The 22448-nt window shown below is 43.4% G+C and overlaps 1 protein-coding gene, 1 non-coding gene and 2 pseudogenes across 2 annotated transcripts; all 4 read left to right on the top strand.

Annotated features, from left to right (window-relative positions):
• The first annotated feature begins 2686 nt into the window (after nucleotides 1–2686).
• LOC114798678 (ubiquitin-conjugating enzyme E2 H-like) lies at nucleotides 2687–3238 on the top strand. Its single transcript, XM_028994567.1, has 2 exons — nucleotides 2687–2889; nucleotides 2983–3238. Exons 1-2 carry the CDS (start codon nucleotides 2687–2689, stop codon nucleotides 3236–3238), a joined length of 459 nt encoding a protein of 152 aa, XP_028850400.1.
• Nucleotides 3239–15374: 12136 nt separating this feature from the next.
• On the top strand, nucleotides 15375–15501 carry LOC114798964 (uncharacterized; annotated as a pseudogene).
• A 2050-nt stretch (nucleotides 15502–17551) lies between these two features.
• LOC114798961 (uncharacterized) lies at nucleotides 17552–17756 on the top strand (annotated as a pseudogene).
• A 754-nt stretch (nucleotides 17757–18510) lies between these two features.
• On the top strand, nucleotides 18511–18674 carry LOC114798942 (U1 spliceosomal RNA). Its single transcript, XR_003751152.1, has one exon. It is a non-coding gene; the product is annotated as a U1 spliceosomal RNA (small nuclear RNA).
• The last annotated feature ends 3774 nt before the right edge of the window (nucleotides 18675–22448 follow it).

Here is a 22448-nt window from a genome sequence, read left to right on the forward strand (position 1 = left end):
GGGAATTTGGTAAAATTCCGCTACTGCCACTAGCTGGTCCTTGGTGAAACTGTCCAAAAATTCTTCTGACGGACTCTCAGAAAACCCCACGAATTCCGAAGCCATGTTAAACGATTTAACATCGTAAAGTCTACCCGATTACCGAAAGCACTGATAAAACGAAACTAACTATGTGCTACGATAATATTAAAAAAATTTACGAACTGCATGCTGGCTAACAACCACGACCTGCGGTGACCTCGCGTAACCCTGGAAGTCCAGCCCCTACACCTGCCTATACAACACTGCCTACCACCTCGCTAGTCTTCGAGGAAGTACCGGTTTTAGGCAACTTTAAACGCGGAACTCGCGGCTTCTCCCACCAGAGATGCCCGACGCGTACCTCTCCCTGGGGTTTTCCCCAAAAATAAGAAAGGCAAAAAAAAAAGGGTGGTAGTGGCCTAGTGGGTTAGACACTCGCCTATGAACCAGGAGTTCCATAAATTACAGACTCCTCCTACAAAAAGGAAAAACACCAACAAGACAGAACATACAAACCACACGTCACATGATCACGGGACGTAACAGACACATACATATCAATCACATGGTTTCCGTCATTTATAAAAAGTGCTTGAGAGTAAGAGCCTTTGATTCATGAAACAAAATGCATTTTGTTCTTCTGAACAAAATATGCTTTCTGGATTATCATCTGGACCATGTCACTTTATCTTTGCCGTTTAGGTTTTTGAAGTTACTGTTGTTTGAACAGACAACGCTGATCTTGTGCATCTGTCCAAGAACCACAGCACAGCACACGGCACTTTTGTCTGTTTTGGAAACAGTGTGGCAAAAATGGGAATGCATACAAACAATCAGCTTTTCAGCTTTTCTATGATTCCTTTTTTTCTGCGGTAAACAAGGTTAAATGTGCTCGTTGGAGAATCTGTCGAATCGACCCCACATCGGTGACACAAGTAGAACAAAATGACCAAAATACAACAATTTGAATCCCACTAAGCATGTGTGGAAGGGGATGGCAAGAGAATTTTACAATAAAGGGACATCAATTCAAGACTGGATGCCTTTCATGAAGTCATCTTCACTACATGTACCAACATTCCCACCATTTTGTCTATTTACATTTACATTTACAGCATTTATTAGACGCCCTTATCCAGAGCGACTTACAATCAGTAGTTACAGGGACAGTCAGGGTTAAATGTCTTGCTCAGGGACACAATGGTAGTAAGTGGGATTCAAACCCGGGCCTTCTGGTTCATAGGCGAGTGTGTTACTCACTAGGCTACTACCACCCTATTGCTCCCAGTTTATTTGTGCATTTTGAACCTCTGTGTACATTCTGGTTATGATCCAGTAGCACAATAAAGCAAATACATGTAATTTTCCACCTGGCCTTAAGATTTGCATTCACTAATCATGCGATAAGACAAAACTTTATTTATCCCGAGAGCTACATTCTTTTGTCCTATAAACATGCTCAATGCAATGAGAGGAAATAACAATATTCAGTACAGTGTAAGAAAAGGAAGAACAGAACAGTAGTAATAGTGCAATAAAGAGCAATTTACAGTTTTTTTTAAGTGTTCTCTGTTCTTTCTCTATAGTTGATACAATGTTTATATGGGTGGTAGTAGCCTCGCCTGTGAACCAGAAGACCCAGGTTCAAATCCCATTTACTACCATTGTGTCCCTGAGCAAGACACTTAACCCTGAGTGTCTCCAGGGGGACTGTCCCTGTAACTTCTGATTTTAAGATTGTAAGGGTGTCTGATAAATGCTGCAACTGTAATTAAAGTTTTTTTATTAAACGTTGCCTTTATACTTAACATTTCATTATGCAGTTCAAATTGGGTTTAAACAGATATTTCATAAGACTGTAATATGTTGGTTCTGTGAATTTAAATTTGAACAATTGTTCTGGGAAGTAATAATTAAACACACTTTGAAAAACAAGTGAAAAAAAATAGATAATAACTAATTATAGTAACCAAATAATTACTTACGATTTATTATTAAGTTGGAGTAGGTTTTTAAATACAACTGATACCAAGCTAAAGTTAAATTTACAATATTTGCAAATAAAACCCTTTAGTTTAAGTTATTACTGTTATGGCACACATTTGATAAAATATCAATGGGAGTGAGATCCTTGCCCTCTGAGAAACTACTCAAGAAAGAAGCTCAAATCCTATTGGCTGCCTTTTGTCTTTGCATCCTATTGGCCTGTTGTCTGTTATGACTATCCGCGACCGGCCTTCGCGGGAGAAACGAGACTTTTGTAGATTAAAAGTACAAAAAGTACCGTGCACGTTGTGTGTTGTGTGGTATTTTCCGCTGTGTTTGTGAGATTTGCTGTTTTAATTTAGTCGGTTCCTCCCAGCAGCGTTCGGCATCACGTTGAGTTCACAGTTTCTCCTGTCTGTAATGTGATTGGTCGGTGGCCTTATTTAATGCTAACTTTGCCCAGTTCGTGTTTTTAATAGTAGATTATCGCATGGCGCTTGTTATTTTCATCTTCATAAAGTGGCTAAATTGGTCACACTAGAACCCGTGCGACATGTCTTGTCCGTTGTTACAATGGCGCTGAAGTCAGGATCCCCGTTTCTGTGAAGTGTGTGTTTGAGAAAGATTTCCCTGACGCTGAGCAGTACTAGCGCTGTCATACTCCACATTATCGTAATAAATGTCCTCTCCGAACCCGGGCAAGCGGCGAATGGATACCGACGTGGTGAATCTCATTAATAGAAAGCATGAAGTTACCATCCTCAGCGTACTGAACGAGTTAGTAGTGAAATTTTACGGACCACAAGGAACACCTTACGAAGGAGGTGTTTGGAAGGTGCGAGTACATTTACCAGAAAAATACCCTTTCAAGTCCCCATCAATAGGTTTTATGACTAAAATATTCCATCCAAATATTGATGAAGCGTCAGGGACTGTTTGGTTAGATGTGATCAACCAGGCCTGGACTGCCCTTTATGATCTCACCAATATTTTCGAGTCATTGTTACCTCAATTGCTAGCGTACCCTAATCCTATTGACCCTCTGAATGGAGGTGCAGCTGCCATGTACCTGCATCGGCCAGAAGAGTACAAACAGAAAATCAAAGAATACATCCAGAAATATGCAACAGAAGAGGCTCTGAAGGAGCAGGAGGAAAGTGCCAGGGATTCCTCCTCGGAGAGTTCGATGTCCGACTTCTCAGAAGACGAGGCCCAGGACATGGAGTTGTAATGAAAGCCAGACTCCTAAATATCAGAAGCAGACTTATGATATTCATATTAAAACAAGGCAATTTTTTTTATTACTAAACAGGAATTTGTATGACTATATAAATAGCATCTAGGTTAAATTGCACCCTTCCGTGAAGGTTTCTTCATTTCTTTATCATCCAGCCCACAAATATAGCAAAGAGCATTGTCTCATCCATAAGTGGTTCAGGGAAATTTATTTACTCAAAATGTTACTATCATCATATATTTTTATGCATTTAAAAGCAACCCGTACTCTCACATAACATCATCTGCGAATGAGCACCTGAATGTGGTTTTTGACTTTTGACACCTAAAAGGAAAAAAAAATTGTAGCTTGTAGCTTAACTCTAACTTAATTATATATTTGCCATGTTAATATGCCTACTCTGTGTCCTGTTTTTTCTTTGCTTTTACTGTACGGCGTACGGCTCGTACGGCGTAACGCTACTGATCTTATTTTGGGATGACTGAGAAGTCCCCGGTGTTTCTCTCATTGTCATGCACTCTTCATGCAGCACGCGATGCTGTTTCAGGTGGTGAAACATGTTTGTTGTGCTTAGTCGCAATTTTTGTTAAGCATGACCTGCACAACGTGTACATCGTCTTTTCTGAATCCAAAATACCTCCAAATAATGGAAGATGATTTATGTTTTGGCACCAAGTCAAATTCTGCACTACCACCAGCCGCATTATATCCCGCACTCATTTTCTTTCTTTTTCATTTCTCCGCTGTCTCTGTAGTGTGTGCGCGCTGTCTTTAGCGGTGCATTCAAGGCCACTCGTAAAACTGATGTTCGTTGTGTGACTGCCAGAGTTGTATGAAGGGCGGGGCGAGCGCGGGGAGGGGAAATCTATATCGTCTATATCGTTGCTTTTTCCGATAGTAATATCTTGAAAGTTCATATCGAGATATAGATACGATAACGAAATATCGTTCAGCCCTAGTGTTGATGGACGCTTTTCTGCTTTTCGGTTTTTCAGGACTGCACTGCTGTGTCCTCCTCTCTCGTTGGCAAGCTGGCTACAAAAACCGACTGAGTATCCTGGGAAAAATTTCTCTGTAACATTTTCCTACCAGTTTTTGTGCTTTTAAGACTATTTCATTTGCCTGGTCTTTCTGCAACACTTTCTGCTTGAGGCTGAGGAAGGGAGAACTGACATCCTCAGAAAGCTGATGTCATCTCGAACCATCTTGAATTAAAAAAAACTGACAGTGGATGTAACCGTGGTTTCAGCAGGATATGATAATGAATAATCTTTCATCATAAATTGAGAATGTGTGTATAATTTCTGCAGGCAAATTCTCTAGAGTGGGATTCTCTCATTATTTACACAAGGTGCTGCTGTAGTGTCCCATCACATGGACTCTTCTAGCTCCTCCCATCTGGGAGACACTTTCGCAGCATCGGGACCCGGTACACCAGACTGCAAAATAGCTTTTCCCCACATCAGACTGCTGAACTGACTCGCTGCCCCTGATTCCCCCTCACACAAAAACGGACTGTTAAATGACTGAACTGCAGTTTGCATTTTACACATCACTGTCTCGGTGATGCACTATGAACAACAACCTCATTCTCAGGAGTTCTGTCCATGTTGAAGTTAAACTTTCATACTGATTTATTTCGGTATGTCTACTCCATGTGAATATGTCCACTTTGTGTCCCGTTTTTTTCTTGTTTTCACTATAACCGCAGCTTTGTCATCCTGTCTTTCTGTATGCTGGACTGTATAGAGTTAAGATGACAATAAAGTTTACTTGTATTTATTAAGTCCCTACGTCTAGCGATAATACACAGCTTTTGTTGGAAAACATAGAAATAGGGATGACAAGGACTACAGAGAACTGACCAGGGACCAGCAGAACTTCCTCTAGATCAACACTGGAAAGACCAAGGAGCTGGTGGTCGACTTCCGCAAGCACAAACATCCTCCACTATAACCACTGAACATCCAGGGTATGGACATTGAGGCTGTGGAGACCTACAGGTAGCTTGGGGTTAATCTGAAAAGGAACTGGACTGGACTAACAACTCTGATGCCCGATGACTAAGAAAGGTGGGGCTCGTGGACGGCCAGCCAAGGAAAACCCAGGAGGAGGGGTGAGGAGATTATGGAATTTGATTTCCTCAGTGTGTGCATGTGTGTATGATGGGGCCATTGTGAATTCTGGGAGCCAGGCCTTCATAGGAGATCATCTGTAGCAGCCAGGGTCCTGTATCTGGATGTGAACTGTTAACTTTGCTGCTCCACTCTGTGTCGCTCCAGCACTCCGCTGGGCTCTGGGTCTAAGGATGGCAGAGGCTGGACTTGTGCCACAGCTGTTGCTTTGTGTGCCCCGCGACCAACATGTAAACGCTGTAGCAGAAGATTAACCTCCTGTGACAACTGCTCAATGATAGTGGCCTGCCGCAAAACCCACAAAGCTGAGAACTCCGCGGGGTTAATGTTTGGCTCAGTCATTCTGACACAGAAATGAGGAGAGACAGGACAATGAGCACCTGAATGTGGAAACAAAAAAACAGTTTTGGAGAGGCGCAAGGAGGCAGGTGAATTTCCACAAAGTTGATCTGCGAGTGTGGGGTTAGCCCAAGCTGCAATATCCATCTTGTCCTTTTATAGGAGTCAGGTCACCCCATTTCTGCTGCGCTTCTGGTCATGTGATAGTTTCATCAAGCAGCCATTTGTCACGCTCGGACTCTGTGATTAGATGAAAGAGCGAATTTTGGCAGGGACGTGGAGGTCTGACCTCGTGTTGCAGATCGTACTGTGACAGGACATTGGCAACATCCAATTCTGATGCGTCTATTGTTATGTTTGCTGTTTCTGAATGAATACGTGGACTCTCGACACGCGTTTGCTTCATTATTTCTTTTATTTCCGTATACCAACAATGCCTTACAGAAGCACTCACAACTCGGAACACATGCAGAAAGAACACTGCCCAACACTCCCCTTGTGCATATGTAACATCTTTCCACTGACGAGGCAGGTTGAGCAGTCCTTCACCGTAAATTCAATATCCCTGTTGATCCCAGGCCACCACACACTGTCACAGCAGCGCTGCTTGATTTTACAATGCCCAGGTGTCCTTCATGAGCCATGGCCAGGATGCGAGGTTGTAGGCTGCCGGGGATGACGGCCCGCAGTCCTTGTGCCACACAGACCTCATTTCAGCAGGATAGCTCTTCTTTAATCCGATGAAATGGTGCCAGGTCCTTGGGCACTGTGCATGGCCACCCCCCTTGAATGAATTTGCAAAGCTGTGACAGCTGAAGCCAGTTGGAGGTCCTGTAGAGACACAACCTCCCGGAGTGGCCCATGAAACATATGGATAAGCTCTGACTCCAGTATATCTATGGCTGCGCCTGGAGGAGTGTCTGGAGTCGCCCTGGAAAGGAGGTCTGCCACAACATTGTCACGACCGGGGGTAAACAGCGGAGTGAAATTAAATTGGAGGAGTCTCTCCGACCAGCAGTGTAGCCGAAGCGGCCTGTGCCCCGTGCCTGAAGATGAGAGTGCCTGATGTTGTAAGGGCCTGATGGTCTGTGTGGAGAGTGAAATGTCCGCCATATAAGTATATATGCCACCCCTCACATACCCAGACACAGGCCAATGCCTCCTGCTCCCCAACTGAATACTTCTTCTCAGCTGGAGTCAGAGATCGGGAGGCAAAAGCAATGGGGCGCTCAAAACCATGTTGGCATTGAGAAAGGACAGCACTGAGCGCTACACCAGAAGCATCACAGGTCAGAAAAGTGGGACAAGACTGGTCAAACTGAGCAAGCACCAGTGGTGAGGTAAGCTGGGCCTTTAGCTGATGGATGGCTGAGGAGCAGGCTGAGGACCAGGCCCATGGGGCTCTGGTTTTAAGAAGCACGCGGGCTACAGGGGCTGTAGTGGCAGAATTTTGAGGGAGAAAACACAAGTAGTATGCCACCATTCCTAGAAAGGATGCGAGCTGGGCTGGGCCGGAGGATTCAGGGAGATGTAGAAAAACCTCCACATTAGAATGTAATGGTGTGATGCCCTCTCCAGACAGGCTAGTGGAATTTGGAGAATTTTGGATCCACGCATGGCCGGAGAGTCCCAGACTTCTTCCGTGCAAGCACCAGTTTGGAGACCCAGGGTGAAGGCCAGCTCCAGCAGGTTGTTGAGTTCAGCAGTGACTTCATCATGGAGAGCCAGAAAGAGGCGGCGCAATGGCTGAATGACCAGTCGTAGCCAGTTTGAGCAGGGGCTGGTGGTAAAATGAGGTGAGACAGCCCAGGCCAGTGGACAGAGAGGGCCAGCGCTGCTGCCAGGGTGAGCCCACCATGAGAATGGTGGCACCATCCACATCAATCACTGAAAAGCCCCGACTGCTATACAAGTCCAAACCCATTAGGTTAGCCCTATGACGAGAGACGTGAAAAGTAAAAGATGGTAATGTCACACTCTGATACTGAAGCAGTAGGGAAATGGTGCCCACCATGTCTATTTTGGAATTCCTATATCCACTCAGGAGCTCACAGTCAGGGTGGAGGTTTTGATGGGAAAAAACTGCTTGACAGGGGACAGGTTCATGAAGGAGCGTGAAGCCCCTGTATCCAGCAGCGGGTGGAGACGTTGATGGTCGGATGGTGCCATTGTGTAGAGCTGTGAAGGGAAAAATGTATGGGCCTGAACTTCTCATGTGTTATTTGACCACCACCTTTGGTCATGAAACAATCAGAAGACAAATGTGTATCTTACATCTGACCTTGTTGACGCAAAACATGTACATTTACAGCATTTATCAGACACCCTTATCCAGAGCAACTTACAATCAGTAGTTACAGGGACAGCCCCCCCCCCCGGAGCAACTTAGGGATTGTGTCTTGCTCAGGGACACAATTGTAGCAAGTGGGATTTGAACCTGGGTCTTCTGATTCATAGGTGAGTGTGTTACCCACTAGGCTACAACCACCCCTAAAAATTGCATGTACACAGTCCAACAAGCTTTGCCGAATCCAGGGATTTAACCAGGGACCTTTTGATCTTCAGTCTAATGCTCTCCCAACTGAGCTATTTCAGCTCGCAAAAGCTGGACATAAGCTGATAAAGGAAAGATTTAACTTGATGGGCACCACTGTCCAAAGTGGTGCAAGCTTGTTTTTCGACCTTGTATGGCCAGAGTGGTATAAATGCTTGTGAACTGGAATCAAGACTTGGGAGTTCTTCCATGCGCATGGTAAATTAAACTTGGTAATCAACTCAGTTGACTTTCTATATTGCAGCTCCCCAGACGTGACAATTCCCACCACAAGAGCCTTCACCACAAACTTCTCCATGGCCTGGTGTTCACATTTGTACAGTGAGTAGAGGTGACCCCATGGGGGGGTGGTGCCCGGCAGCCAAGTCCCCTGGTCGGTGTGGAGGGAGCTGTGCTGCCTTGGTGGTACTGAAGATGGCCGTATGGTCATGATAATAGAAAGGTACTCAGTCAATGGACTGGGGTGAAACTGGTGGTGGTGATGTCGCACAAAGAAGGGGTTGTGGTTGGAGACAATGATGGTGGGAGAGAAAGTGAAAGTGATTGTGAAATACTGCAGCGCAGCACACCATGACACAACGAAATGTGTCCTCTGCTTTTAACCATCACCCTTGGTGGGCAGTGGGCAGCCATGACAGGCGCCCGGGGACGGTCGATCGGGTTTCGAACCGGCAGATCGGGTTTCGAACTGGCAACCTTCTGATTACGGGGCCGCTTTCTTAACTGCTAGTCCATTGCCCTGAGAGGAGAGACACCACTCCAACACCAAACTAGAGGACCAGCAGAGGGGACTATGGGTGTGATGAGGAAGCTGAGGGGCTTGGTGTGGGTGTCCATCCGAAGGCTGAGAGGGATGGTCCGTGTGTGATGGGGCCAGACGTCACCGGGTGACATCCACGGAGGTAATGTTGACCAGGTTGTGAAGACATTCAAGGGGAATGTGGTGCTGCTTTAAACCTGCAACCCTTAAAAAAAAGAGTTGCTTCCATAACTGCTAGGCTACCACTGCCCTATTTATAGATTAGAAAAACCTTTTAAATTGCCTGATGGCAACCGTTTGGCAGCCCAATGTTCCATATAAAGGAGGGGTTCATTTTTCAAGTAACATTTTTTTTCAAGCAACAACAGATGAGTACAAATACATTGGTAATAACTCATAGAGTCAGATTAACAAGGTCAACGCAATCTCTGATGTCCAACCTTAATTCCATTTTTAGGATGACGGGTGGGCTTTTTACACACTGATTAAAGAAGCAATAAAACTGTGCATCTACGTCATTACTTCAAACTTTGTCAATTCCATTACATTAAATTTCTAAATGAACCTAAACTTTTTATTATACATCCAGCATATTTAACAGTAGGAATGATTTACAATAATTTTAACTGCAAATAGAAAACACTGACAACATGCATGAAAAGCACCCCACCCTCAACGACTACATCCCTTGGCTGCAAGCCGTCATGCAAACTTTAAATACTGCAGGAGCCCTACAGATACAATGGAGCCTTAAACCAAACTCCAAGATCTGGATACAGCCTGTGCTGGCCACTTATGCAAGAAGGCCAGTAACGTTATCCACATTGGGCAAAACATGCATGACCAGCAGGACATGTCCGCCAGACATGTCACCTTAACGACCTCCTCCCCCCTCACAATTCAGACACATACTGAAGCAAACTCCTGGAGTCACACAGAAATGAAGACCCCATCCAGCACCCCTGACCCCCTAAACTGCTCAAGTCAAAAAGTCAAAGTCAACTTTACTGTCATCTCACTTTACACAAGTACACAGAGAGACAAAATGGCGAAGCTTCGGGGATTCACAGTAGGCAGAAAGACATGAAACAAAAGTTCTGTAATGTATGGTTACATGTTACGCCTTTTATATGTTATTTTAATTACGTTAAAAAATTATGTTCTAATAGGAGGTACGTCGTATATAAACCACAGGAGTTTTGCGACAAGTATTGACGGCACATCTGTACAAAAATGTTCGCGCTCTGTTCTGCAGGGGGGAGGAGCTATCTGGCTCCTCTAAACCAATCAGATCTCTTACATCACCAACCCCCCCCTGCAGCGCGCTTTTCCCGTGGTCCATCAGTTCAGGTGAAGACGGACATTCAAGGTAAATGTCTCCAAATGTTCATTTACAAAATGCATGTTTGATCTGAGTAGTTTGTATCGTGTACATGTCTGCAGGTCACGGCGCCCAGAAACAAGTTCAGTTGTGATGTTCTGTGAGTTTAAATTCAGAAGGTGACTTTTTAAAACTGCGCGTTTTCAGTCTGTATTAACTTTGTATGTCGCGCAACGCTGTCGACGTGTTCATTGCTTTACATTTACATTTACGGCATTTATCAGACGCCATTATCCAAAGCGACTTACAATCAGTAGTTACAGGGACAGTCCCCCTGGAGCAACTCAGGGTTAAGTGTCTTGCTCAGGGACACAATGGTAGTAAGTGGGGTTTGAACCTGGGTCTTCTGGTTCATAGGCGAGTGTGTTACTAAAAAGTAGTCTTTAATTTTCTGTTACAGAAGTCCTGTTCAGTACGCGTCGTAATTTATAGATTAAGTTTTAGAGGGGTCATGAAAACCAAGTTACTCTCTTCAGATTCAAATTTTTTGAAAAAAAATGTTTTGAGCTGCCATAAACTGCTTCCTGTAGTTTTTAGTGGGGTAGCATCTTTTTACATTTACATTTACGGCATTTGGCAGACGCCCTACACAAAGTTCGACAACAAGAAAATGACAATTTAATCTAAATATTCTTTAAAGAGGAAGGTCTTGAGCTGTCGTTTGAAAGTGCTCAGTGACTGAGCTGTTCTGACCTCGAGGGGAAGTTCATTCCACCACCGAGGGGCCAAGACAGAGAAGAGTCTAGATGAATGTCTTCCTTTTACCTTCAGAGATGGAGGGACCAGGCGAGCAGTACTGGAGGCTCGGAGTAAACGAGGTGCAGTGCGAGGTGTAATAAGGGCTGTGAGGTAGGATGGTGCTACTCCATGTTTGGCTTTGTAGGCCAGCATCAGTATTTTGAACCTGATTCGTGCAGCTACTGGGAGCCAGTGGAGGGAACGTAGCAGAGGGGTGGTGTGGGAGAATTTGGGAAGGTTGAAGATTAGTCGTGCTGCTGCATTTTGTAGTAGTTGTAGAGGTCGGATGGTACATAGTGGTAGACCAGCTAGAAGGGAGTTACAGTAGTCCAGTCGTGAGATTACTAAGGACTGAACCAGTAGTTGGGTGGCCTGGGTTGACAGATAAGGGCGGATTCGTCTGATATTGTAGAGAAGGAATCTACATGAGCGGGAAAGATTGCTGATGTGAGTTGAGAAGGAGAGTTGGTTGTCTATTGTTACGCCAAGGTTGCGGGCTGTTGCAGAAGGAGAGAGCTGCGAGTTGTCTAGGTAAATAGCAAGATCCTGATGTGGTGAAGAATCTGCTGGAATGAATATTAGTTCAGTTTTGGTGGGATTGAGTTGGAGGTGATGGGCTGCCATCCAAGACGAGATGTCGGTTAGACATGCAGAGATTTTGGAAGCAGCATGTAGATCAGAGGGAGGAAAGGAGAAGAGGAGTTGTGTGTCATCAGCATAGCAGTGGTAGGATAATCCATGTGAGGAAATGACCTCACCAAGTGATCTCGTGTAGAGGGAGAAAAGGAGAGGACCTAGCACCGAGCCTTGAGGGACACCAGTGGAGAGTCTACATGAGGTAGAGGTGGATCCTTTCCAAGTCACTTGGTAAGATCGCTCATCAAGGTAGGAAGCAAACCACTGCCATGCTGAGCCCCGAATTCCAAACCTCTTCAGGATTGACAAGAGAGTCTTGTGGTTAACGGTGTCAAATGCAGCAGATAGGTCGAGGAGAATAAGAACTGATGACAGTTTTGCCAATCTACATCTTTTATGTAGTTTTATGCGCCAGAAACTGCTTCCTGTAGTTTTTCATTTCGATTAATTTTCCCAAACGACAATTGCTGTTTGTTATCCAAACATTAATCGTTCGGGCCAGTGGCACAATGGATAACACGTCTGACTACGGATCTTAAGATTCTAGGTTCGACTCTTGGCTGGCTCGTGCAATTGTGTTCTTTTCTACGGCAGTGGTGGCCTTGCGGTTAAGGAAGCGGCCCTGTAATCCCGATCAGCCAAGGTGCCACTGAGGTGCCACTGAGCAAAGCACAGTCACCACACACTGCTCTCCTGGCGCCTGTCATGGCTGCCCACTGTTCACTCAGGGTGATGGGTTAAATGCAGAGGACAAATTTCACTGTGTGCACCGTGTGCTGTGCATCACACGTGACAGTCACTTCACTTTAACTTTTAACTTTAACTGATCATATTAGAATATTGTCACGGTCAACATACCACCTCCAGCCCACCAGAGGGAGCAAGATCAGCCGGGGAGACAGTGACCCGGAAGCGGAAGTGACGGAAGCGTGCATGTCTGCAAGTGCGTCCCCGAACTCACATGTTGACACAAATTAAATTAGAATTGAATGAAAATTGAACTGAAGAGTGTCAGATTAAATATGTGAACATTTTTTTCTTTTTTTTAACATGTGCAAACAACAGCACACAGAATAGACCAAGAACCGAATCTGGATTCACACGTTGTCAAATTTTCCTGCACCTGCAGCATTTCTGACAACAGACAAAAACAAATTAATAAAAATAATAAAATAAATAGGTTTGCTTAAATAACAAATTAAGATTACAAAATGAAAAAGTTTAGCATTGAGGTTCTCAGCTGTGTATCTGCTTGTCATACTCTGTGTTAGTAGGACAACTTAATTAACTTGCCAGTTCTCATCTAAATAGTGGCAAGTTATTGTTATATACCTTTCTGTTGTAAGTGCTATCCAGCAGTGAGTCGTAATGGCCACAATTGTGCAATTGAGTTGTGTTTTAAGTGATTTTTTTCCTCTCTTCAAAACAGGCATCAATTCTACGGTAATAGTAGGCCCTGATGGTATATCATAATTATTATAGCTAGGCAGCTCTCAAAAACCTTCACCACAGACGACGCTGATGGGCATAATGTCCTTTAGATCCAACTACAGTTCATCAAATTATAGTCTAGAAGATTTAAAGTTGGGTTAAAAGAATGTGATTTGGAATATCCCTGAATTACTACACTTAATGCACAATATAGTTATTACTGTAATTCTATTGCCTATTGACAATGTTTAACACAGAGACCACAGACTAGGCTACAAACAACACAGTTAGTAACCTAAATGATTACTGATATTACCAAAAACTAAATCCCAAAATATACATTTAATATTATTTCATGACAGTTGATACTAGAAAAGGAAGACTTGATTTGTGTAGTTACCATATCAATATTTTGTGTTGTAACCATCCCAGCAAAACTTTCTGACTTCTTTATGGGGGTGTTTCATCTGGTACATCCAGATTCTTAATCTTCTTACTTTTCAATTGTGATTACCAAAATATTACCAATAATCCTAAACACACCTCGACATTCCAGCACTGAGGTTGAAGTTTATTGTCATATGTACAAAGTACAGCGTACAGAGCACAATGAAATTCTTACTTGAAAACCTCTCCCACGTAGACAGAACATAGAACATGATACATAGATGACATAGAAGACAAAGTGCAGCAGCAATAAATAATAAGTCACAGAAGGGTCAATATATCTAAGTTGTATAAGAAAGTGATTGTGCATAATTTAAGTGACAGTGCAGTGCATACTATGTGTTGTATAGCCTGATGGCACTGGGGTAGAAACTGTTTCTGAATCGTGATGTGCGTGTGTGAATTGTCCTGAGTCTCTTGCCTGATGGCAGGAAAGTAAAAAGTGACAGTGCAGGGTGGTTGGGGTCCTTCAGGATTCTATAATTGCATGTGCAGCTATCTACATCGGAGGAGGTGCTGTGGCGAGGGTCAGCAGCTTCAGGCTCCTTGGGGTCACCCTCAGTGGAATCTATCCTCACGGGGAGTATCACGTCCTGGTATGGCAGTTGTACATATAGAATTTGAAGTGCGTAAGAACGTAAACAGTATAAATAATAAAAAAAAAAAAAGTAAAGTGATTGTCACATGCGATACACAGCAGCACAGCACATGGTGCACACAGTGAAATCTGTCCTCTGCATTTATCCCAACACCCTGAGTGAGCAGTGGGCAGCCATGACAGGCGCCCAGGGAGTAGTGTGTGGGGTCATTGGGCTTGTCCGGGATAACAATCACCTCAATGTGTCTACACTTTCTGTAGAGCTTTCTGGCAGGTAGCAAAAAAGGGCAGGACACCAACATGGGGAACGTTCATATTGACCTCTGGCTGCAGACAAAACACAATTAGTGTTTCGTTTGAGTCTTTCTGTGTGATCCAGACAGAATAAGAAATATTCTTATTCTAGCGTTTTACAAGCTAGATGCTAGTTTTGTGCAGCCGGGCCTGTACCTTTGATGGTGATGTGTCTCCACAAACCACCTATGTCATTTGTTATTTGTATTTTAACCTGAGAATCTACAATTAGAAATTAAAGCGAGAAAGTACATATTTAAGCCAAGCCATAACTTTTAAAAGTGACGCACACACATTTTCTGATTGTGGAATGTTAAGTGATTCTTATGGACAATTTTGAATGTTAACCAAATGTTCGTATCATTTCAATGTTTATTCAAAGCGTCTCTCACTTGGTCGGATGTGTAATGCAGGATTCCACCTGTAGGTGGAGAAACGATACTTTTATATATTTAAAAGTACAAAAGACGCTCTGCTTGTGTGTTTTGTTGTATTTTCCGGGGAGTTCGTGTTTTAATTTAGTTTCTTCCTCCAGGCAGCGTTCGGCATCACATTGACATAATTCGCTGTTTATCCTGTCTGTAATGTGATTGGTCGGTGGGCGTGTTTAATGTTAAATGTACTCGCTTGGTGGTTTTAACGCTAGATGATTGCAAGGCGCTGGTTCTTTTCATCTTTTTGAAGTGAGCGATTTGGTGTCAGTAGAACCCGTGCGACGTGTCTCCTCCTCCTGTTACGATGGCGCTGAAATCGGGACCCCTGTCGCTGTGAAGTGTGTGTTCGAGAAAGACTCCCCTGACGCTGAGCGCCGTCGAGTATCGCTTCTCGGCCTTTTGGCTAAGATCAAGTGTAGTATCTGCCTGAAGGCAAGTGACATTGTTTGTGTCCAGAGGAATGGTCCCCAGCGCTTCGTTGATGTGACTGTCCTCGCCGATGGAAGCTTTACGACCATGCTGGAGGCATGCAGAGACAAGAAAGAGGAGGGGTTGAAGGAATACACGATGGAACAACTCTGGTGGGCAGATAAGAAGATTATCACCGTCCACGTCTTCAACCCCTTCCTACCTGCAGAGACCGTCAGGAAATATCTACAGCAGTTTGTCGATCTTCAGCCTGGCCATCGGGAGATGCGGGACGAGCTGGGAATATGGAATGGGAGACGCCAGTTCCAGGCCCGGCTGCGTTCTGATCCCTTGGCTCCAGACGGGTTGTGCCACCCACCGGGCTATTTTAATATCGAGGGGAACAGAGGATACCTGTTTTATCCACAGCAGCCTCCCTTCTGTAGACTTTGCTTGGGTAGGGGCCACACAGCCGACGCCTGCACAAACATGAGGTGCAGGAACTGTTTGGACAAGGGCCACATGGCCAAAGACTGTACCGGGCCACGCCGCTGCAGGATATGTGGCGGTGACGATCATCTGGCCCGGGCCTGCCCCAAATATAAACCTCTGTATTCAGATGCTTTGGTTGATTCCCCTTTCCTTGAAGAGGTTCGGAGTCAGCCGCAGGGGAACCAGCTCTTTCCACCCACCAAGGAGACAGGGTCGGCTGTGGCTCCAGAGACCCTGGCAACCAGGCCCCCTAAAAGAAAAGGGGAAAGTAAAAACAATCTTACGGTTAAGCAAAGCAGAAGGGAGGCTGAAGTATCAGTAGAGGCCCTTTCCCCAGCCAGGGCCTTGCCAAGCACAGGCCGAGAAAGCAACACCATGCCGGCAGCAAGTGTTTTACCGCCAGAGGGAGTCGGATTTTCACCTGCTCCACCCCTTTCCGGTCAGTCCAGTCAGTCTCAGGAAGGACCCCGAGGAGATTTGGAAGAAAAGCAACAATTGGATTACATCGATGAGGGTCTCCGGAGACTGATGGAGTTGGCGGGTGGGGTGGTTGGGTGAAAAAGGGTTTTATGGCTGGGATTTTATAATTTTATAATTTTAATTTTTATGAATGGATTGACCTCATTCCCCAGGGTGCTTTTGGTAAAGTTCGGGATGATTGTGTGTTCGGGATTGGGATGGACGTCGCTAGCTTGTGCTGCTTTGGGGTGGTGTTCCAGTCATTTTTTTGGCGTCCGGACCATCGTCTCGTTTTTTGTCCTCGGTGGCAAAAGTGGCTGCAGTTACATTTTAAAACCTTCAAAGTAAAAAAGATTGCATTTTATTTCACCTTAATGTGTGGGAACGGTGGGTTTGTTTATTATTTATGGGTGTTAGTGTGGATGATTAGGTAAATATATAAAAAGAACATTTTAATGGACAGCAATGATGATTTAGAACTGTGTGCATTTAACAATTTTTAAAGTGTGTGATTTTATTAATGGTGAGTGTTTTATATAATGTGTGTGTTGTGTTTTTTTATTTTTTTGTTGTGTGGTTTATTTATTTATTTATACTGAAAAATAATACACTAATAACATATATGTGTGTGTGTGTGTGTGTGTGTGTGTGTGTGTGTGTGTGTGTGTGTATATATATATATATATATATATATATATATGTGCACTGTACATGGAGAACGTTGTCATTAAGAAGTCCTTTATTTCCTTGTATGGTTTTATATATTTATCTAACTTATTGTGTGATGTGGTGGTGGGGTTATGGACTCTTTAGGGGGTCTCCCTTTTGGTCCCCTTTTCACAACTTATTTAGGTGAGTGTTTGTTTTCAGGAGGCTTTTTTAAGCAGCACACAGCAAGGACACCCTGAAGTGAGAACAGTAGTACCCTGGGGATAGGCCAGGAGAGATCCTTCGCCTTTGGTTGGATACCAACATATGGTATGTAGATTTTATACATGTAAAGAGGCCATGGGGTCATTCCTTTTTAATTTGGTTTTATCTTGTTTTAAAAGTGCCTTAAGATGTCATTTTAATTTTAAAATCTTAAGACTTAAAAAGCAAGACTCTTAATTGTTTTTGTTGTAATTTTAGTAAGGATACTAGTTTGATGTATTTATGTAAATGTTTTGGTTTGTGAAGGTGTGCGTTTGTTTAACATGTGATGGAATTTTGAATAAAGAGATCTTGGAAAAAAAAAAAAAATAAAAAAAAAATCTGTTCTTATCAGTTTAATATCTGATACGTCCCCTACCCGGGGACCATATATTAAATTGATTTTTGGAACAGGGAGATGGAATAGGGGCTTGCTCCGTCCACTCCACGCATCGACCTGGTATTGCAGTACCTCCAGGAACGGTGCACTCCCCACTCGGGGAAATCATGCGGTATTAAAATAAATCTGATTGCGGGAGCGATATTACAGCTTATTACGTGATCATTATTGTGGTGATTGTCGACTGTTATGAGAGCACGCGCGCTGAATAGTGACGTACTGACTGCAGGGACAAAGGACCCGAACTACGTCACTTTATTCGTCGGATGAGATTCCTAATGTCCAGGCTAAAACTAAGTTTAGATCAGTGTCTCGCTGCCTCGATGTTTGACATGTTAGAGAATTTTACAATTTGTCTCTTGTTCGCTATCGTAACTAATCAGATGTCAGGTCGGAACAAAAGTTATAGTCGTTTTTTCTTCCGGACGTTTCTAAATCGCTGCACCGGAAGTAGCACATGGCTAAGCTTCTTTGTTACGAAAAGTCTTGAAATAAAACATGTAGACGAATTTTTTTTTAAATGCAGCTTTATTGTTGTTTATTGCTTTTTTCGGTGTAAACACGATCGCTCGTTTTTTATTGTGTCCTGATATATGGTTATTATTTTCTGAAGGCGGTGGTGTATTTTAGAATGCATTATGGGATGGGTCACATGACACTTCTTGAAAGCTGTTTTCGGTGCTAAATGCTGCTTTTCGTATGTTGCTGGACTCGCAGTGTCGAGGCTCGTTTTTTTCTGGTCGGGGTCCCGTGTGTACCGGCGCTAGATTCGTGTTCTGCCATTACTGCACCGTCGTGGTGACATGTGTTTGTGTTAATGGCGGCGCCTCTCTGGCCGTGTACAACTCATACTTACCTGGCAGGGGAGATACCGTGATCAAGAAGGCGGTTCACCCAGGGCGAGGCTCAGCCATTGCACTCCGGCTGTGCTGACCCCTGCGAATTCCCCAAATGTGGGAATCTCGACTGCATAATTTCTGGTAGTGGGGGACTGCGTTCGCGCTCTCCCCTGACAAGCTGGTTCCAAAGTAACTTTCAGTTTTATTGCATGGAGGATGAAATGTGTGTAGGTTTCTGGTTTTGTGATTCAATTTCAACTATTATGGATTAACAGATGGTGTGTGTGTGTGTTTGTTTCCCTGGGTGTTCAGGTGTCTGATGGCCCTGATTTTGAGCTTCCTTGTTTATCTTTGCCTTTTTCCTGTAAAGGTTGAATGTGTTTGTTGTTGCACGTTTTTCATCAATCGTGACAAAATGGAAATTTGACTTGTTGCGCACAACGCCACACACAAATGCTGGTAGATAAAATGAATTGGTGGCAAATTCATTAAGAAACTTTTTTAATTCCCATTTGGAATACTATCCGTGTTTTGGATGGAGTCCAGTTTGGCCGCATGATGGCGCTGACCGGTGCTGCACGATCATAATGAGCATCCAGTGGCTCACATTGTAACAAGCCCCCCCATCCAATCTCTGCCGAAAGCCAATGAGATAACTGGTGATGGACGGGATCTGCTTGTAAAGCACGTAAACTACAGCAAAGGGGAATTCTGTTATTTACACGAGGTGCTGCTGTAACGTCCTCAACCTCCCACACAAACTCTTCTCACTCCTTCAGTTTGGAAGACACTATCGCAGCATTGGGGTTCGATCGACCACACGGCAAAATAGTTTTTTTCTCACAAGCCACCAGAGTGCTGAACTCACTCCCTGCTTACTTACTGTAACTGGAGCTTTGCCATCTTGTCTTTCTGTATGCTGGACTGTATAGAGCTAAGATGATGATAAAGTTTGCTGTTAGTTTCCCAACAAAAGCCGGCTGTATCGCTAGAAGTATCGTGATATAGTGCTTTGTCAATGTGTTGTCCTAGTAATGGTGCAAGTGAAGAAAATGCACTTCTATATTGCTGTAGTTTACGTACTTTACAAGCAGATCCCGTCCATCACCAGTTATCTCATTGGCTTTCGGCAGAGATTGGATGGGGGGGCTTGTTACAATGCGAGCCACTGGATGCTGGAGCCACTGAGGCCATCATGTCTTCTCACTTCTACTCAGCATCCCACTGGAAACACAAGCAGCAGTCAAGTGAACCACGTCCACCAGTAACATCTGAATCATTGGAAACAAATGCATAACCCCCCGTCCCTGAGGGAAAGGAAGTCTGTAATAAAGAGTATGTGCTGCAGTCCACACACATCTCGCTTCAGGCCCTCGGGGGAGATGCACTATTGCACTATATCGTTTTTTTTAATCTCTCAATCTGCAAAAATCACTTTATGGTCTAGGGTGAAGGGGGTGTCACCTGTTTGCCCTTTATAACATGCTGGCCAAGTTATTAGATTTTGTGTAGTCAAAAAAAACATAAAAAGACTGTTGAATGCAGACACATGCATATCAATCACATGGTTTCCGTCATTTATAAAAAGTGCTTGAGAGTAAGAGCCTTTGATTCATGAAACAAAATGCATTTTGTTCTTCTGAACAAAATATGCGTTCTGGATTATCATCTTGCACATGCCATTTTATCTTTGCCGTTTAGGCTTTTGAAGTTACTGTTGTTTGAACAGACAACGCTGATCTTGTGCATCTGTCCAAGAACCACAGCACAGCACACGGCACTTTTGTCTGTTTTGGAAACAGCGTGGCAAAAATGGGAATGCATACAAACAATCTCCTGGTTCCGTGGTTCTATTGTTCTATTCATCAGACCATTGTTAGAAAGTCCCACTGATGAGGTTTTTTAAAATCTAATTGTGACGACAGCTTTTCTAAGATTCCTTTTTTTCTGTGGTAAACCAGGTTAAATGTGCCCGTTGGAAAGTGGTCATGAACAGTAACAGAGCTTTCCCTGTCGAATCGACCCCACATCGGTGACGCAAGTAGAACGAAATGACCAAAGTACAACAATTTGAATCCAACTGGGCATGTGTGGAAGGGGATGGCAAGAGAAGTGTACAATAAACGGACATCAATTCAAGACTAGATGCCTTTCATGAATTTTGAAAGCACTGGGCATTTCAGGTTGTTATAAGTATTTTTTATGTTTCACTTTGAAATTAAACATTTCACTATTAGTTTGCTACTTTTCATTGATATACAAGCAAGTGTCCTTTATCATATCGCATATTGCAATATTGATCTCAATAATCGCAATATGTCTTTTTCCCCAAATCGTGCAGCCCTAGTTCATTTATACACCACATTTAAACACATCTTAAGATGACCAAGTGCTATAAAATAACTTTATTAAATTAAAAAGTGCAACACACAAATATATTTGTCAATAATAACCTATATGGGACAAAGCACAGAATATACACTGCAAAAAATGCTTTTCTAAACTTTTCCTGTTTTCAGTCCAAATATCTAAAAAATCTTAAATCAAGATACATTCACTAGACACATGAAATAGCATAAGAAATTGTCTTGTTTTCTGAAAAAACATCTGAAAATTAAATGATTGCTTAAAACAAGCAAAATTATCTGCCAATGGGGTAAGAAAACTAATCTTAATGAGATATAATCTCAAACAGAAGTTTTAAGCATCACTTAATTTTCTCATGGAATTTTTCTTGTCTAATATTCTTGATTTAAGATTTTTTAGATATTTGGACTGGAAACGAGACAAAATTCCTAAGTAAGAAAAACTTTTTTGCAGTGTAGCTATACATGACAACACATTGAAAAATGAATGGTCCAAAAAACGCTAGTGAATAAAAACATGTCTTTAGTCTTTTAATACAAAGTAACTATAGCACCCCTGCTTTACTTCTGTTATTAACGCGCTAAAGCTAACTTGTCATGCTTGTCAAGCTGGATAATGAGTTAAACACCAGCACCAGGGACATTACGTTCCTCACTTCAAAACGGAACAAAAGTAGGATTCTGTAGTGACTTACCCTGCTGCTGAACTCCCTTCCTCCTCATCAAACACGCGTTTCAGGTGCAGGATCATTGCCGTGGTGCTCCCGTGCCATGCCATGTTGCTTTTGCATATTTTCGCGCAAGAGAGACCAAGTGTGCTCCGCGCTCAAATAAAGTTGTCTCCGCGTCGTGCGACACAATGCATCGATTAGGAAATTCGTCGCCAACTCTTTTAGTAATCGATTTTTATTGATTCAATCGATTCGTTGTTGCAGCCCTAAAAAACACCCAACAACACTTAGTAACTATAAGATAAAAACTAGTGGTGGGCCGTTATTGGCGTTAACGTGCTGCGTTAACCTGAGACTCTTTATCGGGCGATAAAAAAGATATCGCCGTTAATCTATTCACAAAGTTGGGTTGGGAGCTGGGTCTATACTACGCAAGCCATTGTGCCGGAGTTAAATGTTTACACTAGATTTATAAGTATATTTCTTCTTTCTTGTGTCTTTTAGTTTCTTATTTCCTAAAGACCTTTATTTTTTATTTTGTATACCTAGCACGGATGTATACCTGCACTGTAGGGGGCGAGAACGAGTCTTCGAACTGTGAAATTACTAGAGCTGTAATACTCGGATCCTTTTTAGGATTCGGCTCCCTCTGAGTCACTCACTAAACTGATCCGGGCGTGTGAGTCACTTGAGTGGAGCGCTAACCCGCTATCTGATCCGGATGCGTGAGTCAATTGAGTAAGTACGCACCCGGATCAGAGAGCGGGTTAGCGACCTGGCGGTTAACTTCATCTTCAACCGGACTCATGGTGTAGTTAGGACTCGAAGGATTCGGTTCAATGGAGACCTCAGATTCGTGACTCATGAGTCACTTAAAGGATCCGGGCAATCAACCCGGGTGAGTCATGAA

The sequence above is a fragment of the Denticeps clupeoides genome, chromosome 10 (genome assembly GCF_900700375.1).
Source record: "Denticeps clupeoides chromosome 10, fDenClu1.1, whole genome shotgun sequence".
NCBI lineage: Eukaryota > Metazoa > Chordata > Actinopteri > Clupeiformes > Denticipitidae > Denticeps > Denticeps clupeoides.

Bases quoted from the DNA above. Each gene is read 5' to 3' on its own strand.
- LOC114798678 (XM_028994567.1), top strand. From the start codon at position 2,687: ATGTCCTCTCCGAACCCGGGCAAGCGGCGAATGGATACCGACGTGGTG. The intron at 2,890-2,982 runs AGGTTTTATGAC...GACTGCCCTTTA, and splicing joins CCTTTCAAGTCCCCATCAAT to TGATCTCACCAATATTTTCG.